The sequence below is a fragment of the Poecilia formosa genome, unplaced genomic scaffold, assembly GCF_000485575.1.
Source record: "Poecilia formosa unplaced genomic scaffold, Poecilia_formosa-5.1.2 Scaffold55, whole genome shotgun sequence".
Lineage (NCBI taxonomy): Eukaryota > Metazoa > Chordata > Actinopteri > Cyprinodontiformes > Poeciliidae > Poecilia > Poecilia formosa.
The window spans coordinates 2,202,403-2,220,862 of NW_006799994.1; the positions used below are offsets into that span (position 1 = coordinate 2,202,403).

The following is an 18,460-nucleotide window of genomic DNA, read 5'->3' on the forward strand; positions in this document are numbered from 1 at the left end:
AATTAAAAATGGTTCAAAAATAAAATTAACACATTAAAATAAAAAATATCTCTGAAATACAATCAACAAATCAAATTAAAAATGGTTCAAAAATAATATCAACACTTCAAAATACAAAATCTCTGGAAAATAAAATATGATGTATGTTTGAAAAACATTAGAATATAAGCACTTTTATCAAATCTTCATTGTGGTCAGATCATGTAAGTTCTTCTTAAATCCATGGAAACTCAACAGTTTGTAAGGTAGGTGAGTTAGCTCAGCAGGTTAGAGCACCGTGCTGGTAATGCTGAGGTTGTCGGTTCAAACCCCATATGGGGCAATCCATGTCTAAGGGCTTTCAGACAATCAACACTTCAAAATAAATGAGGGTTCAAAAATAAAATCAATACTTCAAAATAAATAAGGGTTCATAAATAAAATCAATAAAAAAAGGGTTCAAAAATAAATAAAGGTTCACAATCAACACTTTACAATTAAAAATAAAATCAACAGTTCAAAATGTATAATAACTGTTTCTGTCTGTTCAGTCCATAAACTAAGCCTGGGATCAAAAAATGTATTGAGGATATCATTAGCAGAGACAAATGTTTCTACAGAGTCTTGACTAAAAAATAAAATCAATACTTACAAATAAAAAATGGTTAGGAAGCGCATTACAAACCTTTGGTTGAAATGGTGCGTTAAATTCAAGTCTCCATTACAGACCAGAGAAAACTAAAGAGAATGCAACGTTGTGTTAATCCATTTGAGGAGTCGGTAGTTTATCTTGAGGAAATAAATGACGATGCAGAAGTTAATCAGACTGTAACATGCGCAGTCCGCTGCTCAACCACTGCGGACGAGGCTCCGCCGCTGCGAAGAATTAAAAACCGCTGGAAGTAACTCATCCAGCGGATTTAACAAATGGAGCCTTCTGGGTTCACGTTACCCAGGACAGCGGCGCTCTGGAGGAGCTGCAGACGTAACATCTGTCCGTTTCGGAGAAGCGAAACCACGCAAATAAATAAATAAATAAAAACTCCTGGTAAAAGCTCACACCGGACCGCGCAGGGTAAAACACTCACAGAGTTCATTTGATCTGTTTGGATCAGACAGATCCAACTGACTGATGAATTAGCGCAGATTTTTCTGCAGATGGGAACCAGGAGGAAGTGCGTTCAGACCCCAGCGGGTGAAGTGATGCTAATTTAAGTGAAGTTGCTTAATTTAATTTATTAAAAGTTATCAGGGCCTCAGTCAGGGGTTTTTGTCACTACGGAGAAAAATGTACATTTATCTGCTTAATTTGTGATGGGATCTGGATTCACGGTGAATATTAACTAAACCGCATAAAATGCGACTAAATAGTCGATGTTAATATGATTGTAATTTCACGGATAAAATAGTACATGACCGATTTTTTTAATGTTGTCGGTCAAGATAAGGATAACAAAAAAAGTCTAGCTCGACCTGCCGCCCTGACACCAGCTCACACATCTTCATTCACAGTCTTACTTGTAAATCGATTTTTCTTTTCTTGGACGTTTTGATGTTAGCTTGTCGATCTCTCAGTTTTATTCGCTGGGAAAACCAATAAGCAGCTTGAGGTGACTCTGCTGCTCTCTAGTGGTGAGAAGCCGTAATGTTAGCTGGTAACAATCGGAATGCATTGTGGGAGATGTAGTTTGTAGTCAATTCGTGCTCAAAACCTATTGTAAGTCAATGTCGGCCTATAAAATGCTGCGGGGGCCACATAAAATGACATGGCGGGCCACATGTGGCCCGCGGGCCTTGAGTTTGACACATGTGCTGTAGTACATAAGTTACACAGTCAAAAATGAACAGCACTATTTTGGATTATTTAGTCCTCATAAGAGAAAAATATATGGGCTAATTTCTCAAAATTATATTTTCACCATCTTATTTAATTGTTTGTAAATGTTCCAGTTTCAAACTAATTAATTAGTTAGCAAATAAATATTTTGTTGGAAGCTAAATGTTTAGCTCTAAACTAAATATTTAGCTGAGAGCTAAAAAAAATATCTAAAATGCAAACTTGCTGTCCGATGACTGGAAGTGGACTATCAGAATAAAAGCTTGGCTACATAAACTCCTGCTGGCGAGCCAACGCTGCTGTAGATCCATCAGTAAACGTCTGCATTGCCATTAAAACGACTCGTTCTACGTTTGAAGCTGAAATGTAAAGAGGAACAAGGAAAATATTTTGTTAGTTTGCAAACTAAATATTTATTTTGAAACTAAATGTTAACAGAATCACTGCTGTAAATGTTTGCTGTTTACACATTAACCTAATTTTTATTAATTAGAATAAGGCTTTATGTGAAAATGTAAATAATCACTTAAGGAAAATATTTGACAGATTCTAGTAGATCTACATATAGTTTAACTCTTCTTTCTGTAAACAACATGAAAATATTCCCTCTAAAAAAAGCTAAATATCCCCTTTTTTGATTTTCACATCATGAATTACATTCTCACATATTTCTTTAATCAAATTGTATATTTAGGTATTTTGGTCATTTATTTTTGAAAAGATCTGCAAAGGAAATCAGATAAATATTTTGATGTTTTTTTAGCATACAAACATAAAGCCCAGTTCATTCACAATACTTAGTAATACATATATATGTTTTTAACGAAGGAACCACAATGTATTTGTTAAATTACAAAGACATATGAGTAAAAACTCTGATTCATATATTTTACATAAAAACAATCATAGCCGAAAAAAACTCCACAAAATTCCTTAACTATAACCTCAGCTTGTACCTCTGCCTCTGAAGCACCGAGTACGCCCCAAACAGCCCTGGATATTCACTCTGTGTCTAAACGTCTATAACTTGTGAGGTGTTCTTACTTTTTACCATCACTGTCCACAAATTGATGTTCAACTGGAGGGAAATTTAAAGCATTCAAAGTGTTTTTGATGTAGAGGAAAAAGACTCAAATCAACATTAGTTGCATAGTGATTTGGTTGTAGCTGAATTTGGTAAAAAATCTTCCTTTTGAATATTTTATGTGTTTGTGTTTCATGTAAAAACAAATTTATACCATCAGATCTTTGTTAAACTAATTGGGTCAAAAAGTTGCCAAAGGTCAAGAGGTCACGCGGACAAACGTTCCAACCTTTGTCACAGAGGAAACATGATGCGTGCTCGTCCCTCCAAACGCCAACATGGCTGCAGGCGCGGCGTGGGGGGGCTCAGGAGTTCGAGCTGGGGTCAGACACCACGGCAACGACCCCATTGTGGGGGGCAAATCCGGTGCTAAGCTGGGAATCAGTGAAATGCCCTGAGCTCGGCACTGTGCAGCGACTGGGAGAACTGGGACGCTCCCATTAAACACACGTCACTCATTCACTAAATGGATCAGAACAACTGATGCCAACAACCGCTGCAGTTTCCTTTACCCAGATTTTTCCCCTCGGTCAGTGAACTTCAATGAAACTACAGCAGGAGACGACTGTCAGCGCAGATCATGTGAAGCTGTATAAACTTTACCACTGCAGATGTTGAAGATGCCCTGCTCTGCTTTGCGCCTTTGGTTTTAGCTTAGTGGAAGCATCATGCTGTGGGGCTGTATTTCAAACTGGTCCGCTTCATAAAATCGATGGCATTATGAGGAAAAAACATTCTGTAGAAATGTTTAAGCAACATCTAAATACACCAACCAGGAAGTTAAAACTGTAGCTGGACGATGAGCCTCAACATGCAGGTCAGAAATGGCTTCAGGTCAACTAGTTCAATGTTTTGGTATTTAATAAATAGAAATATTTGTGTTGTTTCTAGAAGTTTGATTTAAACGTGTTTGATTCGGTGTATGTAAACTTCTGGTTTCAACTGTAGATATTATGGATTTTTTTTATCACGTCTCTGCGCTATAAATGTCTTCGGGCCCCTCACTCTGTCTTTGGGTCAGCATTTCTGCCTAACTTTATGCACAGAGGGCTGCAGGGGAGCTGCAGGCAGCTCTGCAGCAAAAACAGGGAACAGATGCTCACATATTCTGGAAGAAGTTCATTATTTTTTGCTTTTCTTTTCTTTACATAAAATTAGTCAAAAGTTGCATATTAGCATACATGTTCAGCCATATTTCGGTAAAAAATTTATCTGCTGCTTTCAGCTTTAATTGTTTATCTACAGATAAAAGGCGGTGTTTAGGTAATGTGCTTTTATGATTTTACTGATGTCAACATGTGAGTAGGGGTGGGCTTTTATTGTGATAAATCTGTTATCATGATAAGAATTTTGATTTATTATTGGCGCAATAAATTGCAATTAATGATGTTTTTATTCCCCCCATCTGTCTTTTTGTCAGGTTGGTAGTTCTAATATTTTCTCCACAGTTTGTCCAATGAAAACATAAATAAATACCAATAAATTTTAAAATACCGTGTGCAGTTTAGTGATAGTACAGATCAGATTTCTATACATGGCTGGTGTCCTGAAGAAGCGCATTACAAATGGGAATGTTTCTTATGACCAGTATTTGTTTCTGTGGAACTATAATTGCTGTGACACACAAGCTGCATTTCCATTATAAATGTCCGCAAACCTTATATTCCGCTAATGTCGAAAAAACACAATTTCACAGTTGTGGTATTTCTGTTAAATGAGGAACGTAATATAAATCGAATAAGTTTGTTCACGTCATTAAAAAAACATGATAATTTTACTACTTCCTGTCATTTTCTTCTTCGTGGATCGCGCCAGCGGCAACATCCGGTTGTTGACCGTGTGACGGAAACAAAAAAAGTGTTTCCATCACAGTTTTGTGAAATAGACAATCTCCTTCTAGTGCCTAAACTATTTATCTAAAACGTGAGTTGTTTGTTTTATTTTTTTTTTTAATTAACGTGTTTCCATTAGGCGAATTTATTTTTGAAATGCCGAAATGTCAAATTGTTCAATTATTTACTCGGCTAATGTCACAGTTGTAGAGTTACCAAAACAAAAAGAAGAAATAAATAGTTTTTATCTTAACTTTTGTCGTTATCACAGCAGTGCGGCAAAAATATTGTGTTAAAAGTTTAACTCCCTGTCGCCCTTCACTAACAATAAGTCTGGAAATGTAGTTTCTTGGAAAGTTTGTATTCCTTCACTCTTCTATCGAACCCGAGTGAAGTTTCCCCCCATCTTCTTCAAATCAGACGCAGTTGCTGTCAAACGTTTGTGCAGTAAAAATTTTCGTCTGTGCTGCTTTTGGTTTGAAGATAATGAAAGTTCAAAGGTTAAAAGGTCAACCAGCCCCTCCACATTACCCACATCTAACAAAATTGGTGTCAAGTGTTTGTGTGGTAACAAAATTTAATTTGTGCATCATTGGCACCAATTTTGTAAGATCTGAACTTCACTCAGGTACTTAATCAGCCATTGACTATTAAACTGTCTCTTCTGACCCCCTCTGTCTCTACCTTCCTCTCTGGTTCTGGTTCTGGTTCTCCTGCAGAGCAACGAGATGCTGGACCTGCAGCGCAGCAGGATGAGGGAGGAGATCAAGGAGTATAAATTCAGGGAGACGCGTCTCCTCCAGGACTACAGCGAGCTGGAGGAGGAGAACATCACCCTGCAGAAGCTGGTCTCCACGCTCAAGCAGAGCCAGGTCACAAAGATGATCATCAACACTTTGTTCTCCTATTGGGTTAGAGTTTGCACGTCATTACGGTGTTACTTTTCACCCACTCATGACATGTATGCATTCTCACTTTACCCGCCTCAAGGAAATGTGATGCTGGCCGACTGGTCATCAGTTTGGAGAAGAAGCAGCTGCTTTGTTTTAGTCACTCGGGTCTCACTCTGCTGATGGATCCTCCACCTGGATCACATCCTTTCTGTCTAATGCATTCTTTTACGTTGAAGTCCAGAGGTCGAACGCTGTCCAGTGTGTCAGGGGTTAATTCAACAGGAAACAGAATTCATTCAGATTTCAGAATAAAAGCACAAACTTAGAGAAACTCTCTGGTTCCTCAAAGTTTCTGTTCAGGCTGGAACATTTTCCATCCGGATAAGTTTGGAAAACCATCCATCCATCCATCCATCCATCCATCCATCCATCTGTTCACCCATCCATCCATCCATCTGTTCACCCATCCATCCATCCATCCATCCATCTGTTCACCCATCCATTCATCCATCCATCTATCTGTTCATCCATCCATCCATTCAGGAGGGGTTTTCTTAAATTCATTGTGATTTTGGTAAATTATATTTTTGTAAAATTTTTGAAGTTTTTAATTCTAGGATATCTGAAGTTTTGACACAAAGGTAGAAAACTAGTTTCTGGTCAGAGTGACTGGGGACCCACCAGTGTGTCCAGTTGAGTGACTGCTGTCCTTCCTGCTGCGCTGCAGGTGGAGTATGAGGGGCTGAAACATGAAATCAAAGTTCTGGAGGAGGAGACGGTCCTCCTCAACAGCCAGCTGGAGGATGCTCTGCGTCTGAAGGACATCTCAGAGGGACAGCTGGAGGAAGCGCTGGACGCCCTGAAGACGGAGCGCGAGCAGAAGAACAACCTGAGGAAGGAGCTGGCCCACCACATCAGCCTGAGCGACAGCGTGTACGGGGCCGGGGCCCACCTGGCGCTCACCGTCACCGGCGTCGAGGGCCTCAAGTTCACCGAGGAGACCGGCAGCGGCAACGTTCCCAACGGCAGCACCATCCCTGCTGCCAACGGCAACATGGAGGACAGCAACCGCTGCAACGGCCACCTGCACCACGGCCCCGTCCTGGCCAAGGCCAGCGGGGATTACCGCGCCGGCAGGAAGGCGGACGGCCTGGTGCCGGACCTGTTCAGCGAGCTCAACCTGTCCGAGATGCAGAAGCTGAAGCAGCAGCTGCTGCAGGTGAGTCATGTGACTTTAAATGATGGATTTCTGCTGAGGCGGAGAAATCAGCAGCAGATCAGAGACGTGAGTCGACCTTTTTAAACGCTATAGTCCAGCTTTTAGACAACAAGCTGATAGAATAACTAATCTGGCCTTTCACCAATTCATAATCTGATTAATCATACTTGATCACATCAATATGACGGATTATTAGGGCCTTTAGGAAAAAAGAGAAGTAAAATTGAAAGAAAAACTCAGAGATTTGGAGATTAATCTCAGAAATTTTCCTTAAAAAAATATGGAAATTTCTGAGCTCCAGAAGTCAAAAATTTTTCTAGAAAATAAACAAATTTTGAGATTGTACGGAGCCCTGTAGGGGACATGGGGAATTTTTTTTTCTTTTGTGTTTTCTCACACAGTAATGTACTAATCAGTTCATAACTGAATACTGTAAGCCTTTTTTACTGCCTTTCTTACAGTGGCCATCATACTTTCCATGTATCTTAATATCTCGTTGTGAAATTACTTTTATATCTTTTTCTTTAGGATGGAAATGCACCACAAGCCTATGATGTAAACAGAAACTTTCCGTAGGAAAGAGAAAAAAATACATCCAATCTATTTGGACTGTTTTGAAAACATGTTTTCACTGAGGCTCTTCATATGTGTATATAGTTTAAATTTTAAATTGACATTAGACTGTATACACAACAGACCAGCAAATATTGCAGTAAACATTGAATTCATAAACTAACAGGTTTATGAATATTAAATCTGTGAAGATTATAGTTCAGGTTATGAGTTGAGATGTAAGAGAAATTTTTATATTTGTCCATTTTGTGCATCTGATTTAGAATCAAGCTTGAATCCTTTCAGATTGTCATTAATATCAAATAACGTTATTACTGTACATTTACCACAGACAGATGCATTAGCTGGGATCCAGAGGGATTCTGGGAATTAAATTTCCTTCTGCAATATTAGTGGAAATGTTTTCCACTGCTGACATGGTTACTTCACCATTTTATACTAGTTGTGGATTAATTAGAGGCTGGTGCCATTTGCAAAGATACACAGACAAAAATTAACAGCAATTTTTCAAAATTATATTTTCACCAAGTTTTTAATTTATTTATAAATGTCACAAATATTTAGTTAGCAACATATTTAGCTCCATACTAAATATTTTGCTTACTAAATACTTTTGAGCTAACTGTTAGCTTGCTAACTATTTATCTCCAAACTTGGATCAAACATATTGCATTTTTGAACTAAATATTTAGCTTGCTTATTATTTAGTTTCTGACATAATATAACGAGCTGACGAACCTAAATTATTGCTGGAATGTCAAAGCATCAAAAAGCTTTTCCTCCGTCTGGAGGCCCATTTATCTCAGCCACTGCTCAAAATGGGAAAAACAACAAAACCTGCTCTTCAAGTAAAACTGATTTAATGCCAGAACAGGAAATAAAAAGACAAACAAGGTAAATAAAAACGTAAAAACAGAGAACTGCAGTCAATATTTCAGGTTATGCAACAAAATATTTATTGTTACACATTTTTAGCATTTTAGAAGTTATAACTTTTCCTTCTCCATCTCCGTCCTGCAGGTGGAGCGTGAGAAGGCGGCTCTGCTGATGACCCTGCAGGAGTCGCAGACCCAGCTGCAGCACACGCAGGGCGCCCTGACGGAGCAGAACGAGCGCGTCCATCGCCTCACCGAACACGTCAACACCCTCAAACACCTGAACGCCGACAAGGAGCTGGACGACCCGCAGGAGAGCGAGAAGCCCGACGGCGGCTCCCCGTCGCCGTCGTCCAACGGCTGCCTCGACCCTGACATCCACGGGTTTGAGATCCTGGAGTGTAAGTACAAGGTGGCGGTGACGGAGGTGATCGACCTGAAGGCCGAGCTCAAAGCCTTAAAGGAGAAGTACAACCAGGCGGTGGAGGGCCAGGGAGACTGCCACAACGACGACCGGGTCCAGGCGCTGACTGAGCAGGTTCGCTACCTCAGACACAGACTGACTTCTTCATCTGATCAAATACTCTCCACTTCTGCCTGAGCTGGTATTGCTGTCTGAAGAAATGCACCGAAAACAGCCAATCAGAGCCAGGAGGAGGGGCTTAGCACTGTCAATCACTTCATGTACTCCCTGCTAAATGTTGTATTGGTAGAGAATCAGCTTCCCATTAAAGGAAAACAGTTTATCTGCCCTCATCAGTGGCTGTGCTAGCTAGCCTTAGCATTCCTGACAGGCTGCACAATGTGCCAGTTCTTATTTGGTTAATAGTCAGAAAAGTCGATTACTAAAATAATCATTAGTTACAGACCTAAAGCATATATACAGTACCATTCTGGTGTTACGTAAGAAGTTGCCCATAATCTCACCGATTTCTTGAACATACTCAGGTTTCCCATTTGGAGCGGAGCTACCGTGAGAGCCGGGAGCGCGTGGCTGGCCTGGAGGCCGAGCTGCGCGCCGCATCAAACACGGCGACGGAGAGCCAGAGCATGCTGAACGCGGCGCAGGACGAGCTGGTGACCTTCAGCGAGGAGCTGGCGCAGCTCTACCACCACGTCTGCCTCTGCAACAACGAGACGCCCAACCGCGTCATGCTGGATTACTACCGGCAGAGCCGCATCACACGCAGCGGCAGCCTGAAGGGCCCCGAGGATCCACGGGCGCTGCTGTCTCCCCGCCTGGCGCGCCGCCTCGCCGCCGCGTCCGCAGCCTGCTCGTCCGACTCCCCGCGCAGCCCAATGGACTCCCCGTCCAGAGACGCCCACCACAGCAACGCAGCGGGCAACACGGCGGGCAGCGTGGCGGACTCGTCGTCCTGCCACAGCAGCCCCATCCATAACATCAGCGGCTCGCCCTCCATCAGCATATCCCGCTGCCCGTCTCCGGTGCCGTCGGACACGGGCGGCGACCTGCGGAGGGAGCCGATGAACATCTACAACCTGAACGCCATCATCCGAGACCAGATCAAGCACCTGCAGCGGGCCGTGGACCGCTCGCTGCAGCTGTCCCGGCAGAGAGCTGCAGCCAGGGAGATGGCCACCATGCTGGACAAGGACAAGGAGTCGTGCATGGAGGAAATCCTGAAGCTCAAGTCGCTGCTCAGCACCAAGAGGGAGCAGATCGCCACGCTGCGGCTCGTCCTCAAGGCCAATAAACAGGTAAAATACTTCTTTTATTAAAGCTAAACATTTTGATAAATAGCTATTAAAAAGACTTGTCATTTCTTCAAAGTGGTTGTATTGTAAATCAAAGCACAAGTGCTGAAAACATCAAACAGTCAAAGAAACAGTAACAGTATTTTGTACAGTGTCATTGTTACAATCATCAATAAACATCAATTATGTTGATCAATATTCCATTTATTATGATTCAAAAGCAGCTCTGAACATGTGGGTTTTAGTCTCGACCAAAACAAACTCAGTGTTTCAGCTGTTTCGCTGTTTTCTGGATGTTTGTTCCAGATTATGTGTTTTCAGGCACATAGTTCCATTTTATAGCATAATTACCTTCAGTTGTTATAAAAATGCTTTTCATATGAAATATGACTTTAAAACATTTGCCTTGAAATTGGGCCTCTGTCTCTTTAAAAACTCCTGCTCTTTCTGAAGCTCCGCCTTCAGGAAGTCATCCCAACATGGCTCCTCTATTAACCCTTTAACAACATTTTTACCACCATTTCACTGAGAAGTAGCTCCTATAATGAGTAACCATGTGTTTGCTAATTGCTGCTGGCTAGTCTGAAGGAGCCGAGTGAAGCAGAGCTGCTCTGTGAGGCAGAAGCTCAGAACCTGCAGCTCTGAGGAGGAGCTGCACCTTGAAGGCGGGGCTATGACCCCCCAGCCATTTGCACAGCTGAATGTTTGCAAAACCGTTAGAATTTCTGAGTTCAGTATATTTTTCAGTGAAATTCATAGTTAAATATTCGTTCTTGCAGACAGCAGAAAATGCCCTGGCTAACCTGAAGAGCAAGTATGAGAATGAAAAGTCAGTGGTGACAGAGACCATGATGAAGCTGAGGAATGAACTGAAGGCTCTGAAGGAAGACGCTGCCACCTTCTCCTCTCTCAGAGCCATGTTTGCCACGAGGTGAGGAACTCCATCAGAGGAATGGCTTCCCTGGCTTGCAGGGACCAAACCTCCTCACCTTCTGTCTGTCTGCAGGTGTGATGAGTATGTCACCCAGCTGGACGAGATGCAGAGGCAGCTGGCCGCAGCAGAGGACGAGAAGAAGACGCTCAACTCCCTCCTCAGGATGGCGATCCAGCAGAAGCTCGCCCTGACGCAGCGGCTGGAGGACCTGGAGTTTGACCACGAGCAGATTCACCGCGGCCGCGGCGCCAAAGTGCCCAAGATAAAAAGCAGCCCACCCAAAGTAAGTCATGTGTGTACCTTTAATTTCACCCCAGGCGTCAGCTGACTCTGATTTGTACCTGAGGGTCGGTTCTGTTACGACCGTCACAGAAAAACCATTTCTCAGCTGTTCTGAACACCGTGGTAAAGCTGAACCTCAGTGGTGAACTACAAAGTTAGCTGGACTTAACAAACTTTACAAAACATCCAAGTAATTTAGCACTTCATCTGGAAGAATTCATTTATCGGAAGCTGAGTGCCATCAAAGAAAGTTTGCAAAAAATGCTAAATGAAACTTTATGTCTGATGTCTGGCCCACCACAGCCAGGTGTTTTTAGAGGAATCATTAGTTTATATAAAGGCTCATGCCTCCTTGTTGTTTTGCTAAGTTAGAACCAAAGACTTGCAGCAACAATGTGATTCTACAAAGTATCGACTCAGGAAAAAGAAAAAATCTTCAGATTAAAAAAAAAAGTTGCAAACCAAGATGTGTTTCTTTCAACTTCACAGTTTGTACATTTATTGTAATGGGACAAATATGAGAAAGTTTCTATGGTATAAAGAACTTTCTCCTCTTAATCATCAGAATTTTCTACATGTCAGTATTTTCAGTTTAAAGTGTTGTTCTCTGTTTTGATACTCAATATTTAAAAAATTGTTGTTCTGTATTTTGATACTAAATATTTGACAACATGACAACCAGGAACCAAAAATGGCTGCAGAAGCAGTTTATGCGTTGTGACTCACAGCACCTCCTTGTGGAAGGTTTAGGAACTAACAACAGAAATGAGTAACTTACAGTAATTATAACTACCATGTGTTTCATGGCTGCCTGCTGTTTTGAGGATGACTCCTCAGTCCGATCCTGACCCAGAGTAACACATCTACACCACTAGGTGGCAGTGTTGGATTATGTCTCCTTCATGTGTTTTATTCCAGAGCAGGGTACAATCAGCTGTTTGTGTGCCAGTAACTGGTTCCAGTTCATGCTGATGCTTTTATTCAAACAGCAGCTGTTTCATAAATGTTTATCTGAAGTGTTGAACTAATCCTCCTGTTTTGCTTTTGCCATCCTGTTCTCTAACCTCGAGTGTCACCACTCTATATATCTGTCTAATTTATCAGTTTTTTGTAGATTGTCAGCAGCCTTCTGCCTCAGTACCGACATTCTCCCCACAACTAAGGCGAGGGAGAGCCTCCTTAGCCCGCAGGTAACCCGCTAGAGAACCTGCTGGCCTTTTCACACCTCTGCATCTGGATAATTGGTCCTGCATGTTCTCTGTAGTCACACTTCCATCACGTAGCAGTTTATGAATAAAACACAGCATCAAAATGATCCACTTTTCATTCTAGGGTTGAAGATTTTCTCTCTTTGCATGTGTAATTTTGCATGGCAGTTCTCTTTAGATGCTTATTTTTTCACTTGGAGCTTGGACTCAACCGTCTACATTTGTCCAGAAACTAAATTTACTCATTTGTGATGTTAAAAACAGTGATGAGAATCTTTGACCCTTCTACTCACGATTCAATTCTGATTTTTGATTTTCAAAGCAACTATTCATGAATTATGCTGATTTCTGACTCCAGTCTGCTTTGCCAGGCAGAAAGACAAATGGAGACATTAACATTCTTTTTCACACTTATTACATTTTAAATATTAATCCATGCTTAGACGCAATCACTCCTTTTCTGCATCTCTTGATTTGCTTTTACAAAGAGCTTTTTGCTTTTCCTGCAGACTGTCTCTTCCGAGAACAACAGTGTTGCAATTTCCATCCAGGAAGTTTTAGCCAGTTGACAGTTTTGTAATATTTATCTACTGATAATTCCTCGCTGGTCGGATTAGCGCTCCGTATTCACGTCCCCTCTGCAGATAAACCAGCTCGACTCCCCAGGGATTCGGTAAAAACCAAAATGTTTTCCTTCAGCGAAGACGGAGCCGGTTGAATCTCTTTCTGCATACGTCTCAGTATCATCTGTGTCAGAACTTCCTGTTTAGTTACAAAATGGAGGCTGATGGACAGCAAATTTTACAAAACTTTTTAAATTGATTTTAAATCATCATAAAGGAGAATCAAGAATAGTTTTTTTTGCACACGCCCCTTAAAAAGTCGTTTGATCAAACCTAACAGAGAGGATTTACTTTGTGTATCTGAGGCCTCTATATGTTTGTTTCTGTTGTGTTTTTGTTGTCTTTCTTTCCAGTCGTGCTTTAAAGTTAAACTTTTATCAAATGATTTTGGGTCCTGATAGATGCAGCAACTTTATATGGTTTTTATGCTTAAAGGAAGAAAAACATTTTTCAGCTTCTTGTCCTGGTTGAAACGAGAAGACCTGGCCCTCAGCATAATGCTGCCAGTACGTCTGACTAACCGCCTCACCTCAAAAGGTGTGAATGCTGCTGAACTATTCACTCCTCTGGGACCTTTTCGTCTGTGAGAACAGAAACAAACCACAGTGAATCTGCATTAACCCGATCTGAGTCCATACTTTGCAGAACCAGCTTTTAATTGGTCATTTTTGGGGTGTGTGCTTTGTGGGGTCATCCTGCTGGAAGGTGAACTTTGACCCCAGGTAGGAGAAGCTATACAGGTCAGCCTAAGTTAAGCGAGTACTTGTGCATGTGACATTTCTTTAGATTTTTATTTCCAAAATTTGCAGCAAACCTTGAATGAATCTCTCTTCATGTCCACGGGGTCTGAATGCTTCTGAGGTTCTTTTTGCTTCAGGTTTGGTTTATTTTCAGCATTTTGTGCAGATTTTTGTGACTAATCTGCAGACGTTGCACAGCCAGACTCTGATTTTCGTTTTGCTCAGCAAACCCAGCGGCTGCAAGCAACTTTGTTTCCTGCAAGCAAACTAACTCTTTACAGGAAAGCTAAACTCCTTTTCCCAAAATGTTTCAATATTCCTGAGTGAACTGCTCCTTTTTTAAACACATTTCACCATTTTTATCCTCCTTTTGCTCAGTAAAAGTTTTTCTCATTTGTTTTTTTTTTTTTTCAGTCGTAAATTTCTGGAAGACCTCCAGGAATACCAAGCGGTCCTGTCCAGCAGTCGCAGCCTCCTCTCGCCGTGCGACCCGCGTAGCTGCATGGCCCACCAGCCCCACTCCCCCGGCACCTAGCCCCGCCCCCGGCACCTAGCCCCGCCCCCGGCCCGGACCCATAGGAGCCACGCATAGGCAGACACGCCCTGGATGAGGAAGGGGCCTCCTCTGTCCCCCACCCCGGCCGGACCCGGCCCGGTTCTGGCCCGGTTCTGGCGGGCCTCCCGGCTACCTGGGTCGTAGAAGAGACGCAGGACGCGCTCCCCGTTTTCTGGATGCGACTTCCTGCAGGAGGACTGACCGGCAGAAATGCTGCTGACGCTGAACTGGAATCTTTCAATTAGTTCACTGTTATTTAATAATAATTTATTGACTATTTATTATTTATGGGATTTATTAATGCTTGTATGTTTTTCTTCTGTCTTATGTTTTTTATAAGAATTCATTCCTGCTGTGGAGACGAAGTAATCGGTTTCACAGATTCACTTTCACAACACAGTCTGTTTTGTTCTTCCATCAAAAATTTAACGAAAATAAACATTTGATTTAGACGCTTTCTAGAAAAAACGTACCTAGTTAAACCATGTAGAGTTTTGTGAGAATAACAAACAAATAAATCATGTATGGAGGTTTTTTCTACAAAGTAGCTCCTAGACGCTTTGGACGGCGGATCCAGCAGACTAATGACAGGAAAAGGTTTCGTGTTTGTGATGGTGGATTTCAGCTGTTTTTCTTTCACAGGTTTTTCTTGCGATGCTTATTTATGAATTATTTTAACATTTTTAAATTAGATATACAAAGACTGTTTTATATCACTTCTTGTTTATTTATTAGACACATTTTTTACACTGGGTCCTGGTGATGCTTGTAGCTCAGCTGTCAGAAACTGAGTGGATTTGATCAGGCGTTTTGAGCTGCTTTTCATTTTGAATTGCGCCGTTTAAATGAACTCTAAATGCTGCATTAAGGTCTCTGTCATCTACTCATTGTATTTTCCTCGTTGAGTATTTTCAGTCATGCTACTGATTCTTTTCCTCATTGTGACACAGAGAGAAAAAAACGTTGCAGCTCCACACTTTGGGTCCATTTTTAGAGTTACAGTCAGATGTTACCAGCATGTTTTCATCATGTTATATATTCATTTATAAATGTCACAGTTTAAACTAAATATTTAGCAGCAAGTTAAATGTCATCGAGAGAGTATTTACAGACTTAACCTAAAATATTTATTATGAAGCTAAATATTTAGCTCCAAACTAAACATTTAGTTTACAAATTAAATGCTTAGTTCCAAATTGAACAGTTAGGTCAGAGACAACTAAATACTGTATTTAACTTGCTAAATAAAGATTTAGTTAGTAAGCTAAATGTTTAGCCCAAAACTAAATGTTTAGCTCTGAACTAGCTTCATATTTAGTTTGAAATTAAATATTTAGCTTGTAACAAAATACTTAGTTTTACATTAAATGTGTACCTTACTCGCTAAGAATTCACCTTAAAGCTAGAGCTTTAAAGCAACCACTAAATGTTTAGCTTGCAGCTAAATGTATAGTTGGTCAACTAAATGATTAGTTTGCTAAATAATATATAATATTAACATTTATAAATGAATGAATAACGCGGTGAAAATGTGACTTTGTATAGTGAGCCGCCATGTTTTTCTCTTATGACAGGCTAAATAAATCTAATAATTGTGTTAATTTTTGACAGTAACTTAAAAGCGGCTCCCCATGCAGCCTCTCCGTGTCGCCGTCTCCCTTTGCTTCCCCAGACAGAATGCAGTACAGCACAAGCACAATTCTGCACTATGCATTTGAGCAATACAGCAGCAGCAGCAATCACAGGCTGGTCTGGGTGAAACATTTCTGCCAGTAACTGTGTGGGAAGGTCAAAGGAACAGAAAGCTCCAGATAAGAGAGGAATTCATTTTCTGTTACAAAATTAAAGTTTTGTCTCTTTTTGAGACACAGAAAATGTGGCAACTGCAAGAAAGTTTCATTTTTCTGCACTTTTCCAACATTCTCATATTATGTCCTAATTTAAAGATTTAAAACCTGAACCTGCACAGCCAGTATCGGTGTGTTTAAGGACACCATTGAGTGGACGTACTGCTCAGCGTGTGTGTTCACTTGTTCACCACAGATTGATACTTTTGCAACTACAGAGTGATGAAGAGGCAGCAGCTGGATCTGTGCTGGCTCATTAACTTCTGGTCTGAACGGAGAGACTGACCGGGTTCCTGAAAACAAGCCGTGGTTTGACAGGAATGCTTGCAGTATGCTGGGATATTGTGGGTTTTACAGTTTCGCCACCATTTGAAACAGTGTTAAACTGGATACACAACAAATAAAAGATTTCTCCTTTGGTTCTGCCTTCCTGGTTATTTTCAGCTATGGGAAATGAGCTGATGTGGTCCGAGCTCTAACATCCCCCATAAATAAATTACTCAAGTAAAAGAAAATGGTACAGCTCAAAAGAGCTCAACAATAAATATATGACTTTTCTATTTATTTAATAATTTAGTAGTAAAGGAGATTTTTTTAACTAAGAATGTTGCTTACTTATAATTTTCGACTAAAATTCAATTAATTACAGATCCGGCAATTAGATTGCAATTAAAAATTATAATCTAATACCACCACTGGTTTATGAACCTGCTTTAAACTTCCTTATATGCGGTTTCAGAAGTTGACAGGTTTACTATAACGGAAAGAAATATGACTAATGCGAGCTAAACCTGATTTAAATGTATTTGTAAAAATAGATAATAAAAAAACTCTACCCTTAAATTTAGTTCAAACCAAAGAAAATTAGTCTTTAGTATCGTTGAAGTTGTTGAGTTTCAGCAGAAAACCTGCAGACTCAGTAATTACCTCTGATTATTTATGTTGGAAAAGTTCCCGAGCAGAACCAGAGGGGCGGGGCGGGCCGGGCTCAGAGCTACACCCCCATCAAGGTGACTTTGGAGGGAGACCAGCACCAAGCTGGCCCGCCGTAAGCCGCTCTCTGAGCTCCTGCGGGTGTCGCTGGTCGGGTTGTTGGACCCGGACGGACCCGGACGGACCGCGGACCAGTGACGGGAACGCGCATGGAGCCGCCACTGCTCGGCTTTGGATTTGCCGGGAAGAAGGGAGCGCGTTTCTGAAAACATACTTTTTTTATGTTCGATCTTTGTTCGACCTTACAGTGAAATCCTCAGAATCGGTCAGTCTGAATGATTGAGCGGGCCATGGATGAGGGGAAAATGGAGAGCTTCAACCGGGTCGCCTTTCGGAGGAAGCAGCGCAGTCTGGACGCGGGGCATGGACGAGCTACAGGTGGGTTTCATGGGCATGTTCTCTCTCTGCCTCTCTGCTCTGGTTTCATGTGTTTTACACCAATTGCATTTCTAAAATCCCCCAGAATAAACCAGTTTTATCCCATTGTTTGGCTTTAACTTTGGATTGGCGCTCACGTGTTTCCCTCAGAGTGATTGGGAAAGCTTGGAAACAGATGCAGGCTTTGTTTACTCATCATTACTGCTGTCAGGCGGGTCCCAGCCTGCTGGCTGCACCGGTGGCCGGAGGGCAACATTTTCCTCCAATCTAAAGGAGCTGAACTGTTCTGCTGGAGGAACTGTTCCTACAACGTTCTTTGTTCCAGCCTTAGTTCTGAAAAGCTGATCCAACAGTTTGCATCAGTTCAAAGCTGTGAGATACGGGGTGCTGCACTGTCAAAATTAACTGCGACACTTTGGGTTATTTAGCCTGTCAGAAGAGAAAAAAATGTGGTTTCATTTTTCACAGTCATATTTTTACCATGTTATTCAATCATTTATAAATGCCAAATTTTCAAAGAAAATATTTAGCCTGAGGAAAAATATTTATTTAGCAGGCTACATATTTAGTTTGCTAAATATTTAGCTAATGAACTAAATATTTAGATGCAAATTAAACATTTTGTTGGCTGCACAGTTGGTAGAGCTGTTGCCTTGCAGCAAGAAGGTTCTGGGTTCGATTCCCGGCCCCGGCCTTTCTGCATGGACTTTGCATGTTCTCCCTGTGCATGGTGGGTTTTCTCTGGGTACTCCGGTTTCCTCCCACAGTCCAAAAACATGACTATCAGGTTAATTGGCCTCTCCAAACTGCCCATAGGTGTGGGTGTGCATGGTTGTGTGTCTCTGTGTTCAAAACAATTAAAGTATGAGCTTTTTTAAAGGTAATGCAGAT

General features: G+C 41.4%; 2 protein-coding genes across 4 annotated transcripts in view; both read left to right on the plus strand.

Annotated features, from left to right (window-relative positions):
• bicd1a (bicaudal D homolog 1a) overlaps window positions 1–16,617 on the plus strand; it is a 33,452-nt gene extending 16,835 nt beyond the window's left edge. The window contains exons 3-10 of one of the 3 annotated variants that reach the window (XM_016672053.1): window positions 5,452–5,604; window positions 6,353–6,844; window positions 8,438–8,830; window positions 9,241–10,011; window positions 10,788–10,939; window positions 11,015–11,225; window positions 12,329–12,414; window positions 14,210–16,617. In XM_016672053.1, the coding sequence (XP_016527539.1) occupies window positions 5,452–5,604; window positions 6,353–6,844; window positions 8,438–8,830; window positions 9,241–10,011; window positions 10,788–10,939; window positions 11,015–11,225; window positions 12,329–12,414; window positions 14,210–14,330 (2,379 nt within the window). In that variant the 3' untranslated portion in view covers window positions 14,331–16,617. The remainder of the gene's footprint in view (window positions 1–5,451; window positions 5,605–6,352; window positions 6,845–8,437; window positions 8,831–9,240; window positions 10,012–10,787; window positions 10,940–11,014; window positions 11,226–12,328; window positions 12,415–14,209) is intronic. The other 2 variants (XM_007553238.2, XM_007553239.2) reach the window with 2 other exon arrangements.
• Window positions 16,618–17,223: 606 nt separating this feature from the next.
• Window positions 17,224–18,460, plus strand: part of fgd4a (FYVE, RhoGEF and PH domain containing 4a) — a gene marked incomplete at its 3' end in the record, with an annotated part of 60,304 nt that continues 59,067 nt past the window's right edge. Inside the window, exon 1 of the mRNA XM_007553278.2 lies at window positions 17,224–17,569. Within this exon, the coding sequence (XP_007553340.2) occupies window positions 17,467–17,569 (103 nt within the window). The remainder of the gene's footprint in view (window positions 17,570–18,460) is intronic.